General features: G+C 36.1%; 1 protein-coding gene across 3 annotated transcripts in view; it reads left to right on the forward strand.

Annotated features, from left to right (window-relative positions):
- Positions 1–872: 872 nt before the first annotated feature.
- The window catches only part of LOC127845197 (protein virilizer homolog), an 85,686-nt gene continuing 72,105 nt past the window's right edge, over positions 873–14,453 (forward strand). For all 3 annotated transcript variants that reach the window (XM_052375947.1, XM_052375948.1, XM_052375949.1), the window contains exons 1-5: positions 873–957; positions 6,017–6,129; positions 6,512–6,598; positions 6,930–6,978; positions 9,813–9,945. In XM_052375947.1, the coding sequence (XP_052231907.1) occupies positions 877–957; positions 6,017–6,129; positions 6,512–6,598; positions 6,930–6,978; positions 9,813–9,945 (463 nt within the window). In that variant the 5' untranslated portion in view covers positions 873–876. The remainder of the gene's footprint in view (positions 958–6,016; positions 6,130–6,511; positions 6,599–6,929; positions 6,979–9,812; positions 9,946–14,453) is intronic.

The following is a 14,453-nucleotide window of genomic DNA, read 5'->3' on the forward strand; positions in this document are numbered from 1 at the left end:
TAAACATTGGTTTGTCAAAATATGTTTCGGTTGTTGGTAAAAATCTTTGGCTCAACATGGAAGTGCACAGTTTTACTTTCAATCGATGATAATGGTAATAATGAAAACAATTCTGGTGACAATAACGATTTTACTTATAAATACAAAGCTGCTGACAATATATACTACTAACACAATAACTACTACTATCTGTTCTACTGATATATTGCTACTTTTACTATTGCAACTAGGTCTACTAATAAGTATTACTCATTATCATAAACATAGGGGCCGTCCATAAAGTATGTCACGCTTTTTAAAACCATTTTTAACCCCCTCCCTCCCCCCTGTCACAAACTGTCGCAAAATATTGGACCCTCTCCCTAAAGTACGTCACAAACTCACAATTTCGAATTCATTTTTTTTTATTAATACCTTTTTCAAATTTAATCTAAAACACAATTCACTATTAGACCGTATTAAAATTTCACTTAAAAGAACTTTCTCATTATTTAAATGACTTTAATAAGCCGGTCTAGCCAAGGTGCATATTAAAAATTCCAACAACACATTCAGGAGATAGGCAATTTGTCTTATTGTGACATAAAACTAGTTTTAATGTTTCACTTTCTTTTTAAATTATTTTTGAAGATGCTACTAAAGAAATAATTAATAAATTAGAAATATATTTTTTTAAATAAATGTGTGACATCACATATGTCCTGACTCCCCCCTACCCCATGTCACAAACTGTCACACTTTCTTACACCCCCTCCACCCACCAGGAGCGTGACATCCTTTATGGACGGCCCCATAATCATCTGCTCCCGAAATCGTTGCGTTGAGTTTCTTTTTGTTCATTTGCCGTTCATTATTCTTTCGGTTCATTTATTTGCTATGTTTTCCAAAATGGTGGAAAACCGGCAGGAAAATATGGATCTGCTGTTTTTTGACACATTTTCGCATGATAATGCAGAGGTAATAGAATGACAGAAAATATTTTGCATACATTTCATATAATTCGTCCTTATCTAATTCTTCCTTGCGAAGAAACTCATCTAAACATCAACTTTACAAAAGTTTTATTCTGCCAAGTTGTTTTCTTTCTTTTTCAAGTGTTTGTTTATCTTATTGAGCTTTTGTGGCTTCATTCAAAGTCTCAAGTTGAGTTGCATTTAAACCAATTCAGGTTGCAAAACTTTGGTCATAACTGTCAAGCTTTACTTGGACTTGAACTAGGGTCTGTTTGTCTGTATACCCTGTGCAGTGTTTCAGATTGGTCCCACTTTCCTCAGGACAGGACAGGTGTCCTAAATGGTCTATTTTTTTCCGGACATTTGTCCTAAATTTCGAAAAAACTTTCGGACAGTTTATTTAAGGTAAAATTGATAGAAAGCAACTTAATACTTATTCAATAACATATAACTTCAAATAACACTGAAGTCAAGGGGTGTGTAGGCAGTTGTTAAAGCAGCTTTGGGGATGTCTTTAACAATAATACATATTTTTGAGAACAAAAAATCTGCAAATAATGAAATAATACATATAAATACTATGGGGAAAATGAAAGAATTGCAAAACATTCACTTTTATATTTAAAGTGATAAATTGAACATAATAAATCACCAATAAAATTAACTATGTAATTGTCAGTAGTTGTTAAGATTCATAACACAATTTTATAATGAAAGAAAACAAAACACATGTCATGAAGTCACCGATGACGCTTATTGCGATATCAGTTTATTATCAGAGCAATAGATTGACTGCTGTTAAAGATTATCCACTCAACTAGCAAACAATAAAGGCTTAGATCAAAAGATGAAAGCAATCGCCATTTCGCCGACAATTTTGATTGTTCTCTGCTCTGCAACCGCAATTAGTGCACAGCCTTGTAGGCGGAGTTAAGGCAAGCGGTTCATTAACATCGATAGTAACCAATGAGAACGCGCGCCTTGTATACTGGTATACATATGTAGTAGTTTAGCCAAGCGATGAAATGATGTCGTAACGTTATGGTCATGTATTTACACACACAAAAGTTTACACGTGCAACACATTCCCCAACAGTAAATATGAATACGATTTACTCAAGTAGAACACTGTTAACTTGTTTCATGTTTCAAAACTCTTAGACAATAATTCTCCTGTCGAAGCGCAATTTATTTTGTCAGACATTATAATAAATAACCATATAAACAGAAACTTACTCACCCATGCTTAGTGCTGATTTCCATAATTTGATATATCGACGTAGAGCACACAATTCAATACACCCTCGCTATCATGGGGATGCAACAACTATACACTATACATGAAAACGGTCAATTTGAAACACAGATGTTTTTTTACGTCGCGTTAACATTTAATTCGGAAGTGTGTTTGGTTAGAAAATTGAGTTATGCATGAAATTCTCAATATCAACGAGTATTACACCTGCTTGTCATCATCAGTCTTAAGTAACTAGCCATGATTGTTTTTGTGGATGAATATACCGATTAGTGTGGTAGGATTATTAAAGCCACCCTGTCTATAACAGAAGGCATGGGTACGGCGGGCATTTTGGTTGCTAATTAAAATAACAGTAGTAAAATAAGGTCTCTAATTGGACGCAAGCTTGATGTCGGCTGACACATTAAAGGTGTTTGTCACACTTTGAACTGTTAATACCAAATTAGGTAAGAGTTGCTTGAAACGAGGGTAAATTATAGTGGTATATTCTGTGTAGGTACATGTAGGTGTGATGATAGTTGGCAGCTATTTGCCAGTTTGACATGCTGTTGTTAACATCAATAAATGGCAAATAACAGAAGCCAGGTAGCGAGTTAACACATAATTTGTCAACTGTAAAAGAAATACGCAACGTGTCAAGTTTCTTATGAAATAATTAAACTTGCAAAATGTGCATGTGCACAAATCAATTGGCCCCATCATTAATTTGCTAGTTTTCTGTTCACGTCGATGAATTTCCAACCCATTTTACAGGTAATGTCGCTTGCAGGTTGAAAGCTTTAACCGTGAAAGATCAATGCCACTGAAATCCCTTCAAAATTAAGCTTCCGAAAGCCAGATTAATGAATTTTGAACTATTTCTTAAGCGAGCGACCATGTGAAACAAACGACTGTGCACGATAAAAGGCAAAGTATTCCGAACATTAATTCGGAAGCATCTGTATGATTGCGAAGCATGTCTATATTCTTAAGGCGCCTGTATTGTAGACAAAATAAACAAGATACTGCGAGATTTGATCGTCCAAAAGACTTGACTTATTGCTACAGAAATGTACCGGTCAAATTGTCCGACGAACGGTTTATTTGTCAGCCCGATCGTCCGATTGAAATTAATTTCTTAGGTCAATATCAAATTTTATCGGACAAAATCCGAAGGGCCGATCCAATCTGAAACACTGCCTGTGTTCTGCTTTTCTTAATTAGGTCTAAAAAAAACATGTTTGTTTCAGGTTACCCGACCGACCCTGTCAGTTTACCCCCGATTGCAATTTAAAAAAAAAATAATAATAATAATCGTGTTTTACACTATTTGGCTGCGATTTAAATCGCAAATGTATTGATTTAAAATAATCACATTCAAAACAATGTATTGCTGGTAATTATGGACCAAATCAGCAGAGTTGCATTCACACATGTTAATCTCTTTTGTCCAAACACCGCAGACAGCAGTCTACACAACGGGTCAGTAGACGTGCTATGCGTGTTCTCATAACACCCAACACTTAATTCAGTTCCGTCCAGATGTTCTCTTGAATCAGTATACAGTACAATTACTGTTTCAATAAATACTCAACTAAAAGACCGTAACGATAAAGATACGGCGTGTTTCATTTGAAATTATTTTAGAGGAAATATCAAATTATTCACAATATAATTGTGTTAAAAAATACCAAAGAAATTTTTAACCGAAATCAACAGAATTCAATGTTCTCTGCGCTACAAAGTTTGTATAAAAAAATCAATACATGCACGCTTTCCATGCCTTATACATTGCCGCATAATTTTCGAGTTTTTTTTATCAGAAAATATACATGATGACTATATTGGAAGCAATTGTAAACGTTGTGTTAACATTAAAAAATTGGAAGTGTGTTTCGGATTACAAATTATTATTCTCATTTTGGAATTTAACGGAACATTTATACTTGTGTTATATTTGTTATGAATTAAATATTGATTTGTTAAAACGCTTTACGTGTCGAAAAGAATGTTTTGATAATATTATGCATTAAAAGCACAATTTCCAGGAGGATAACACTGGTTGGCTATCATCAGTCTCTTACGTAACTTGCCATGGTTTTATCGCGGAGAAATACACTTTTCTGACCAATTCATGTTGTACATGTAGGTAAAAGCCATAAAACTGCAATAAACACCTGAAATTATCGATTGATAGTGACATGGGGTTATTGATGCATATCTGATTCACACTGTTGCCACCAGTTAATATCATTTCCTACAGTAAAAAAAAATGAAAATATTCCAGACCTACCGACCCTTATTTTTTTGAAGGCCTTATATTTGTCCTTTTTTATATTTTCAGGGCATCCAATCAGAAGTTAAATGTTTGTTGTTAAAAAAATTTAAAGATGCAATCAGTTTATGTCTTGTGCATTTAGTTTTGTCTTTTTAGCTCATCTGTTTTCGGAGAAAACCCGAGGTATTGTCATAGCCAGCTAGGCGTCTGCCGTCCGCCATCCGCGTGGTGCTAAAACCTTGACATTTGCCTCTAAAATCAAAGTGCTTCCACATACAACTTTGAAACTTCACATGTAGATGCACCTTGATGAGTCCTACACGCCACACCCATTTTTGGGTCACTAGGTCAAAGGTCAAGGTCACTGTGCAGTCTTCGAAATTAGCACATGCCCAATCGCCCATGGCGAGTGCAATTACTGCTGGGCACATACAAAATTCACGTTTGTGGCCCGCCAGGCATGTAAATTATTGAAGCCAATTGACAGTTTATGAAAAAAATCGTAAGTTGTTCTTGATATTTGCATATATTTTTTTCAATTTTGTGAACAAACACCTTGCCGGAAGTTTTAAAACAATGAAATTTGATTGGTTTAACAACACGCACCTGCTTGTGCATGTCATCATTATTGTTTTTTTACTGATGCATTTCGGTCACATTCGGTTCTTATTGACAGTTTCTCTAGTAGATGCTTTTTGAATTTATTATATCAGTCAAGTAATACGCTTCCGTTTTTGTCAAAGTCAACAAATGTCATTGTCGAGATAGGGCTATGCAGTATCTAAGGTATGTTGATGGGGCTAAGCCCAGTAAAGCACTTCAAAATTGAAAATTGACAATGATTTAGAGAAAAAGGAAGCCAAGAAACGGTATGAGGACACCAGAGAACGCTCTTTTCAAGAGCACTCGTGTAACGATTGATTGTCCTTATTCTAGTGACTGATTAGCGCTGTCATTGTACTACTATTGAAACAAATGTTCTGCTTTACTATGTGTAGCATTTAAGTGCTAAAATGTTCTGATTTGTTATATGTTTGGTTAAAAAAGTTCGGGCATGTTAAAAATATGTTGGGCATGTAAAAATTCTTAAGTAACTGGCCCGACTGGCATGTAACTTTTCAAAGCTAATTTCAAAGACTGACTGTGACCTATAAAAAAAAAAAATCTGACAATCTTTCATTTATTCAAAACTGCACCCGCAGCCGAGCATTGGCACCCGTTATGCGGTGCTTTTGTTATTATCCTTTACAAGGGAAGTGATGCCGTCACTGATGGTTATAATTTAAAGACTGCAGGAATGATTGTGAACCTCCCAAGAAATAATTTTCTTGGTTTGTTTCAAAACCTCAAAATGTTAAAAATAGCACTCTTCATCAGAAGCATCAACAATAAACTAGACTGTAGATTTTAGAAACAGTATTTTGCCAAGTCTATTTTAAAAGGTGTAATGACTCTTAACATTTCCATTTAATATTGTAATAATTTGAATAAAAGATGTCATAATGCCACCTGCTGTTGAATATTTAAGTATAAAATGAATGTTTTCAGGAATTGAACTTAGACTTGGTACAGTTTCCGCGGCCAGTGGTGATAGGAGAAGTGCGCATCATCCCACTGAACACCAGAGTGGAGGCAGGAGTCCCGGGGGGCATCAGACTGGGGTACGAAAATGGGGCTGGGTCCCTTTGGATTGGGATTGGGAAAATTTGTGATGTTTGACTAAAATTGGGAAATTTGTGTTGTTTTTGTTATGCTAAAAAATGCTTCAAAGTTGAGAATAGGTTTTCAGTAATATATATTACACTGCTAAACGAACAGGAATATGTTTCAATAGTTTCTCATTTCACTGCATTTATAATGGCAGCATTAATATCTTATAACTGTTTGTATGGCAATTTATTGTAACTCAATGCCCATTTGCATTATTATGGAAATGAGATCTTTGATGATACAAAGATTATGGTAAGAAACCTCTTGAACATGTGCATTACCATCTTTGATTAAATGAAATATTAATCTAAAAGCCTTTCATTTTCTTTTTAGTGCCACAAATCCTTCACGATTTAAGCTGGAACTCTTTGTCAATAACCTCAGCAAACCGAATGCATCCACATTTGAAAAACTTGGATTGTAAGTACACGGGGTAATATGATCATGAATTGTTATTATCACATGGTATAAAAAAGTGTTAATTACTGAGCAAACATATTAATTGTAAGATCTGTCTTCAGCTACACAAGGAAATGAACATGCATAATACTAAACTTGATTCCTTAAAGCAATTCTAAGTAGCTAAAAGTAAGCTTTAATAAAAGTAGTTGTTATTGTTGTATAGTTGAAATTATGAATAGTTTGGGGAACAAAGGCTGTTGAATGATTCTTTAATAAATGTACATCAGTTTAATTTTACCTAAGTGCAGATGTTCAAATACAATACATAGCACATGTGTGGGTGTTTCAGATTGGACTACAAGGCAAATGAAGACATTCAGCTGGGAACAGATGTTCAGGTAACGTTGCTTTTTGACAGTCATTTCACCATACATTTGACATTCCAGCCTTTTAAATGATAGCTTTACTTAACATGACTTTTGTATGCATTTCATTCCATTTTCAGTAATAGCATTACAAAACACATATTTCTAGACGATGGGAAAGAACACGTTTTTAATATAAATACACTATTGTGTAATGATAATGAGCATTAAAGACATTTGGCTCGAGATGTTGATGACAGGCATCAAGTTTATGTTGTTGTTTTTGTTCCCTACCGGTGAAACCGGAGGTTACTTATGGTTTGCGCTCTGTCTGTCTGTCAGTCAGTCTGTCTGTCACACTGTACTGGATCCTGCATAACTTTAAAAGTTTATCATATTTTTTAATGAAACTTGAAACATGGATAGATGGCAATATGGAGATTATGCACATCATTTCATTTTGTTCCTACGTCAAGAATTCTGGTTGCTATGGCAACAAATATTTAAAAAAAAATACTGACAATGGTGGAGTTTCACTGGTAGGGGACAATATTGCTTGGTATTCTCTTGTTTATATATATTTTTATTTTTCACTTTATTAAATGAAAATAATTAAATACTTCAGTGCAAAAACTAAATAATATAACCCATAAACTTAGTAAAATGAAAATAGGAGGAAGCCTATACAAAAATGTTTCAAACTTTGTCAACATTGGATCCAAATTTAGTCTTTTTTTTACCAAATTAACCTTACAATAGGAGGATTTTAAAGTCTTTATAGCATGAAAATATATACTTGCTTACAAGGGTAATATGGCAAAATTACGGCCCCAAATAAGCAAATCACTTCATTATCTAAATATTGAGCTAACCTTTTACAAGGGTAATAGGGCAAAATTACGGCCCCAAAGAAGCGAATCACTTCATTATCTAAATATTGAGCTAACCTTTTAACCAAATTCAAGTACAGTCCAACCCCTACTTCCGGTCACCCCTCATCGCCGGTCACCCCGTGTAGGCGGCCGGTCTGTGCCGCGACCGTCGATAAACACTATATAATGCACCCCTCTTAAGCGGTTACCCCGTTTCTCCGGCCAGGGGCCAGCAATTTTGCATCCCAAATGTTTAATTCCCCCCATATGAGTGGTCACGCGCAAGTAAGTCAGTCATGTTAATTGGCAAAATTACACAGACGCAACGGCGAAAAAATCGATACGTACTTCCAGTCTGCAGTTTAGGCTCTGTAGTACTGAAGCGTGATGTGTGATAAACATTTTGACAGCCAGTTTGCAAATTGCAATTAATTAGCGCGGATTATTGGGTTATCGGGTTAAAAGCAATATGCGACCGTTTGATCTTTTTGTTTCCGCACGTGCGAATATCACCTATTATTACTGGAAAGGAGATTCTTAATTTATAATTTATTATTTGAAGCTCATGCTATTTCAAGCACACATTTATGACAATTATCGGCTAATTGAAAGTTAAAAAGAACAACAAAACTTTTAACTGAAATCAACTGATCTACATGTTCTCTGTGCTACAAAGTTTTTATCCAAAAATCAATACACGCATGCTTTTGAACCATGGGTATGGCGTGACATTGTACATTGGGGCATAATTTTAGCGCGCTTTTGTCGGGACAAAGGAAATACACGATGCTAGAATTTGTAAACGTCTCGTTAACATTAAACAATCGGGAGTGTGTTTCGGATTACAAATTATTATTCTCATTTGGGAATAAAACAAAACATTTATATGTGTTTTATATTTACAATGATTTCAATATTAATTTTGATAAAACCCTTTACGCGGCGAAAAAATGTTTTTTTATAATATTATGCATGAAAAGCACGATTACCAGGAGGATTACACCCGGTTGCTATTATCAGTCTTTTAAGTAACTGGCCACGATTTTATCGTGAAGGAGATCACTGTCGGGACCAATTCGTGTGGTAGGTTTTTAAAGCCATAGAACTGCAATAAACCGATTAAATTATCGATTTGTAGTGACACGGGAGTTATTCACGCATAACTGATCCACAACTGTTCCCATCTTAAGTGCATTGGGGCCATACAACGCGCATTGTGTAAACAATGAATCATGAGAATGATTCTTTTTCATTGACTTGATTTTGATGATGAAGCTATTGATGATGATTAGAAAGATGAATATAATATATTTTTTAATGAAAATGTTGTCGTATAGCTGATTTTAGAAAGGAAGAAATAAAATTATTTTAAGTCTATTCATTGTTTAGTACATGTACACATATTTACCATTTTGTTTATACAAAAATTGAACAGTTGGCCATGCACTCATCAACTCCAGACTCCCTATGACCCAACCCCCTCTTAGGAGGCCACCTGGCTTTAGCAGCCAATTTGGCTGTTTCCTTTGACTGGCTGCTTAAGAGGGGTTGGACTGTATGTGTGAACTGCAAAGGCTAATCTATGAAGACCAAATAAGCCAATCACTTGATTATCTATATATTAAACTAGCCAATCACTTGATTATCTATATAGTAAACTAGACTGTATGGATTCAAACTAAATTTCAAATGATAGACAACATGTTATCTCTTATACATTGAGCCTTGTTATGGTAAAACTGGTCTTAATGCAAGTGTGTAAAGTGTCATCCCAGATTGGCCTGTGCAGTCCACACAAGCTAATCAGGGATGACTCTTTCTGTTAAAAGGAGACTTCCATTCAACAAAAAATTTCTCAAAAGCAGAAAAAGTTATCCCTGATTAGCCTGTCGAGACTGCACAGGTTAATCTGGGATGACACTTTATGCATGCGCATTAAGCCTTGATTTCCCAGAACGAACTCCATATTATATTTTATTGTCTCTATCCTGCCAGATCCCCACGGACGGGCTGATCCTGAGGGGCTGGTATACCACCCTTACCATCGCCATCTACGGGGTGCTCACCAATGTCACCGTAGAACCTGAGGCCCTGCCCCCACCCCCTCCACCACAGCCACGTAAACAAGGTTAGAATGTGGCATTTCTTGTCAACAAAAAATTCCATAAAAGCGGACAGTGTTGTCAGTGATAAGCCTGTGCAAACTGCACAGGCCAATAAGGGAAAACACTTTACACCAGGGGGTTTTCTGCTATGCAAAAAAGACCGTAAAACAGACCCGATCCCAAAGCAAATGGACCTGATCCCAAACCAAAATTATTAAAAAATCCCAATTTCCAAAAAAAACTCTTTTTTTTGTAATAAGAAAGAAGTCTCTTATGACTTATTATTATTAGATTGTATATCTCAACGTTATTTTTTAAACATCCTACAAAATATATAAATTTAATTTAGTCCTTTTTGTTGATAAATAACTCCCAAATTTGCCACTTTTATTGGTTAAAACAATCCCAATTTGACCAGACTCTTTTTCCAAAATGGTTTGACAAAAACCCTGTACACACATACATTGTTTTTCCTGAGCAAGGTTCATTCATAATAAGCATGTTAAAACATGCTTACACTACCATAAGATGACTGTTAAAACATGCTTACACTGCCATGACAGAAAGTTCATGAATAATTTTATTTGTATGCCTGTAACTTCATTTTATGATGTTAGAGGCTGGTTTGCATTATGATTTTTTATGCCCCCCTTCGAAGAGGAGGGGGTATATTGCTTTGCACATGTCGGTCGGTCGGTCGGTCAGTCTGTCGGTCTGTCGGTCGGTCGGTCCGTCCACCAGGTGGTTTCCGGATGATAACTCAAGAACGCTTGTGGCTAGGATCATGAAACTTCATAGGTACATTGATCATGACTTGCAGATGACCCCTATTGATTTTGAGGTCACTAGGTCAAAGGTCAAGGTCACGGTGACCCGAAATAGTAAAATGGTTTCCGGATGATAGCTCAAGAACGCATACGCCTAGGATCATGAAACTTCATGGGTAGATTGATCATGACTTGCAGATGACCCCCATTGATTTTGAGGTCACTAGGTCAAAGGTCAAGGTCATGGTGACCCGAAATAGTAAAATGGTTTCCGGATGATAACTCAAGAACGCATACGCCTAGGATCATGAAACTTCATGGGTAGATTGATCATGACTCGCAGATGACCCCTATCGATTTTTAGGTCAAAGGTCAAGGTCACGGTGACCCGAAATAGTAAAATGGTTTCCGGATGATAAATCAAGAACGCATACGCCTAGGATCATGAAACTTCATGGGTAGATTGATCATGACTCGCAGATGACCCCTATCGATTTTGAGGTCACTAGGTCAAAGGTCAAGGTCACGGTGACCCGAAATAGTAAAATGATTTTCGGATGATAACTCAAGAACACATACGCCTAGGATCATGAAACTTCATGGGTAGATTGATCATGACTCGCAGATGACCCCTATTGATTTTGAGGTCACAAGGTCAAAGGTCAAGGTCACGGTGACCCGAAATAGTAAAATGATTTTCGGATGATATCTCAGGAATGCTTTTGCCTAGGATCATGACACTTCATAGGTACATTGATCGTGACTCGCAGATGACCCATATTGATTTTCAGGTCACTAGTTTTGTTTAAAATTGCAGATTGGTTACAATTTCATGTTCACTTTTTGAGTGGTTTCTGAACATTTAACTTGTCTGTTACTATTCAGATGTCACAAATTTCAGGGGTCTAGCTAGGCTTAAAATTTAGGGAGAAGTCACTTCTCCCTAAAGCCAAAATAGGGAGAATTGGTAAAATCTTTGGGATAAATGGTACATTTGCGTCATAGATCTGAGTTTTACGTATATTTTGCGGCAGCTTAAGGGATAAGTGGTTTCTGTTCAGCATTCAATCAACTCTTCACTTGTTTTATACAATAAGACATGTGAAGTGTATAAAACATACATTTTTAGCTGGACTATTATATATGAAATATATATAGTGGAGCTATCCTACTCACCCCGGCGCCAGCGTGAGCGTCTGCGTTAGCGGCTGCGTTGGCGTCTGCGTTAGCGTGCAAATGTTAAAGTTTTCGTACTACCCTAAATATTTTCTTTTCCCTTGACATATTGCTTTCATATTTTGCATACTTGTTTACCAACATGACCCCAACCTTTAAACAATAGCAGACAACTCTATCAAGCATTTTGTCATAATTATGGCCCCTTTTTCACTTAGAATATGCAGCAAATGTTAAAGTTTGCGTACTGCCCCAACTATTTTCAATGTCCCTTGACATATTGCTTTCATATTTTGCATACTTGTTTACCAACATGACCCCAACCTATAAACAAGAGCAGACAACTCTATCAAGCATTTTGTCATAATTATGACCCCTTTTCCACTTAGAATATGCAGCAAATGTTACAGTTTGCGTACTACCCCAACTATTTTCAATGTCCCTTGACATATTGCTTTCATATTTTGCGTACTTGTTAACCATCATGACCGCAACATATAAACAAGAGCAGACAACTGTATCAAGCATTTTGACAGAATTATTGCCCCTTTTATACTTAGAATATGCATATTATTGATAAATCTATGTTAAAGTTTGCGTACTACCCCAAATATTTCCTATATCATTTGACATATTGCTTTAATATTTTTCATACTTGTTTACCAACATGACCCCAACCTATAAACAAGAGCAAACCACTGTATCAAGCATTTTGACATAATAATGGCCTCTTTTACACTTAGATAATTGAACATTTTGCTTAAATTGCCATAACTTCTTTATTTATTAGCACATTTTATTATTACTTTGTCAAAACAAAACTTACCTGAATACCAAAATGGATTCCACCCAAACAATACATCACACCCCTACCCAGAATCCCTCCCCCCCTAACCTCCCCCCAAAAAACAACTTTTTTTTAAACATCATCTAATAAATTACCACACCCCACATTATACTCCCTCTCACCCCCTACCCCCCCAACCCCCCCCCCAAAAAAAAATATTTTTTCACATCACCTAATAAATTACCCAACCCCACATTATACCCCCCTCTCACCCCCCTACCCCCCAACTTCCCCCTACCCATTTTTTTTAACATCATCTAATAAATAACCCCACCCCACATTATACCCCCCCTACCCCTCACCAATTTTTTTTTTCATTTTTTTTTGTTGAAAGATCGTCTTATTAAATGACCACACCCCACATTATACCCCCTCTCACCCCCCCCCCCCCCCAATAAAAAAAATAAATATTTTTTTTCCTTTTTTTATTTTTGAAAGATCATCTAATAAATTATTGAATATTAACAATTTCCCCATGATGGCTTACGTTAAACTGTCAAGCACTCGAATAGTCAAGCGCACTGTCCTCTGACAGCTCTTGTTCTTATTTCCCATTGATTGTTGATAATGATGGTACTTTTAATTATTTTTTTCCTGACCAGGTGTATCAAATAAACTTCAATTGTAACAAACCAGTAATTTTTATGCCCCTGGTAGGGTGGCATATAGCATTTGAACTGTACCTCAGTATGTCAGTGTGTCAGTATGTCAGTCAGTCTGTGCGAAAAAAACTTAAACATTGGCCATAACTTTTTCACTATTGAAGATAGCAACTTGATATTTGGCATGTATGTGTATCTCATGGAGCTGAACATTTTGAGTGATGAAAGTTGAAGGTCAAAGTCATCCTTCAAGGTCAAATGTCAAATAAATGGCGTCTGTCCGTCCGAAAACTTTATCATTGGCCATAACTTTTTTAATATTGAAGATAGCAACTTGATATTTGGCAGCATGTGTATCTCATGAAGCTTCACATTTTGAGTGGTGGAAGTTCAAGGTCAAGGTCATCCTTCAAGGGCAAAGTTCAAAAAATAATAATTCAAAGTGGCATTCTCATGAAGCTGCACATTTTGAGTAGTGGAAGTTCAAGGTCACGGTCATCCGTCAAGGTCATCCGTCAAGGTCAAGGTCATCCTTCAAGGTCAAAGGTAAAAAATAAATAAAATAAAAGCGGCACATTTTGAGTGGTGGAAGGTCAAGGTCATCCTTCAAGGTCAAGGTCATCCTTCAAGGTCAAAGGTAAAAAAATAAATCAAAGCGGCGTTATCATGAAGCTGCACATTTTGAGTGGTGGTAGTTGAAGGTCAAGGTCATCCTTCAAGGTCAAGGTCATCCTTCAAGGTCAAAGGTCAAAAAATCAATAAAAATTCAAAGCGGTGTTCCCATAAAGCCACATTTTGAGTGGTGGAAGTTTAAGGTCAAGGTCATCCTTCAAGGTCAAAGTTGAAAAATAAATTTTAAAAAAATCAAAGCGGCGCAATAGGGGGCTTTGTGTTTTGGACGAACACATCTCTTGTTCAGAATCTTTTTACTTCCTTGTTAATTTTCACTTTAAGCAATTCAACATTAAATAAAATTCATTTTTTGTTACAAACATTTGTTTTAAATTAAAAATTCATTTAAACTATCATTTTACAGCAGGGATTCCATATCTGACCTGTAAATGAGTCCCATATTTATTGCTAGTGCTACATGTAGGTAACCTTTTCCCATTTGATCATTCTTGAGTATTGTTTTTATA

Source organism: Dreissena polymorpha, chromosome 9, assembly GCF_020536995.1.
Source record: "Dreissena polymorpha isolate Duluth1 chromosome 9, UMN_Dpol_1.0, whole genome shotgun sequence".
NCBI lineage: Eukaryota > Metazoa > Mollusca > Bivalvia > Myida > Dreissenidae > Dreissena > Dreissena polymorpha.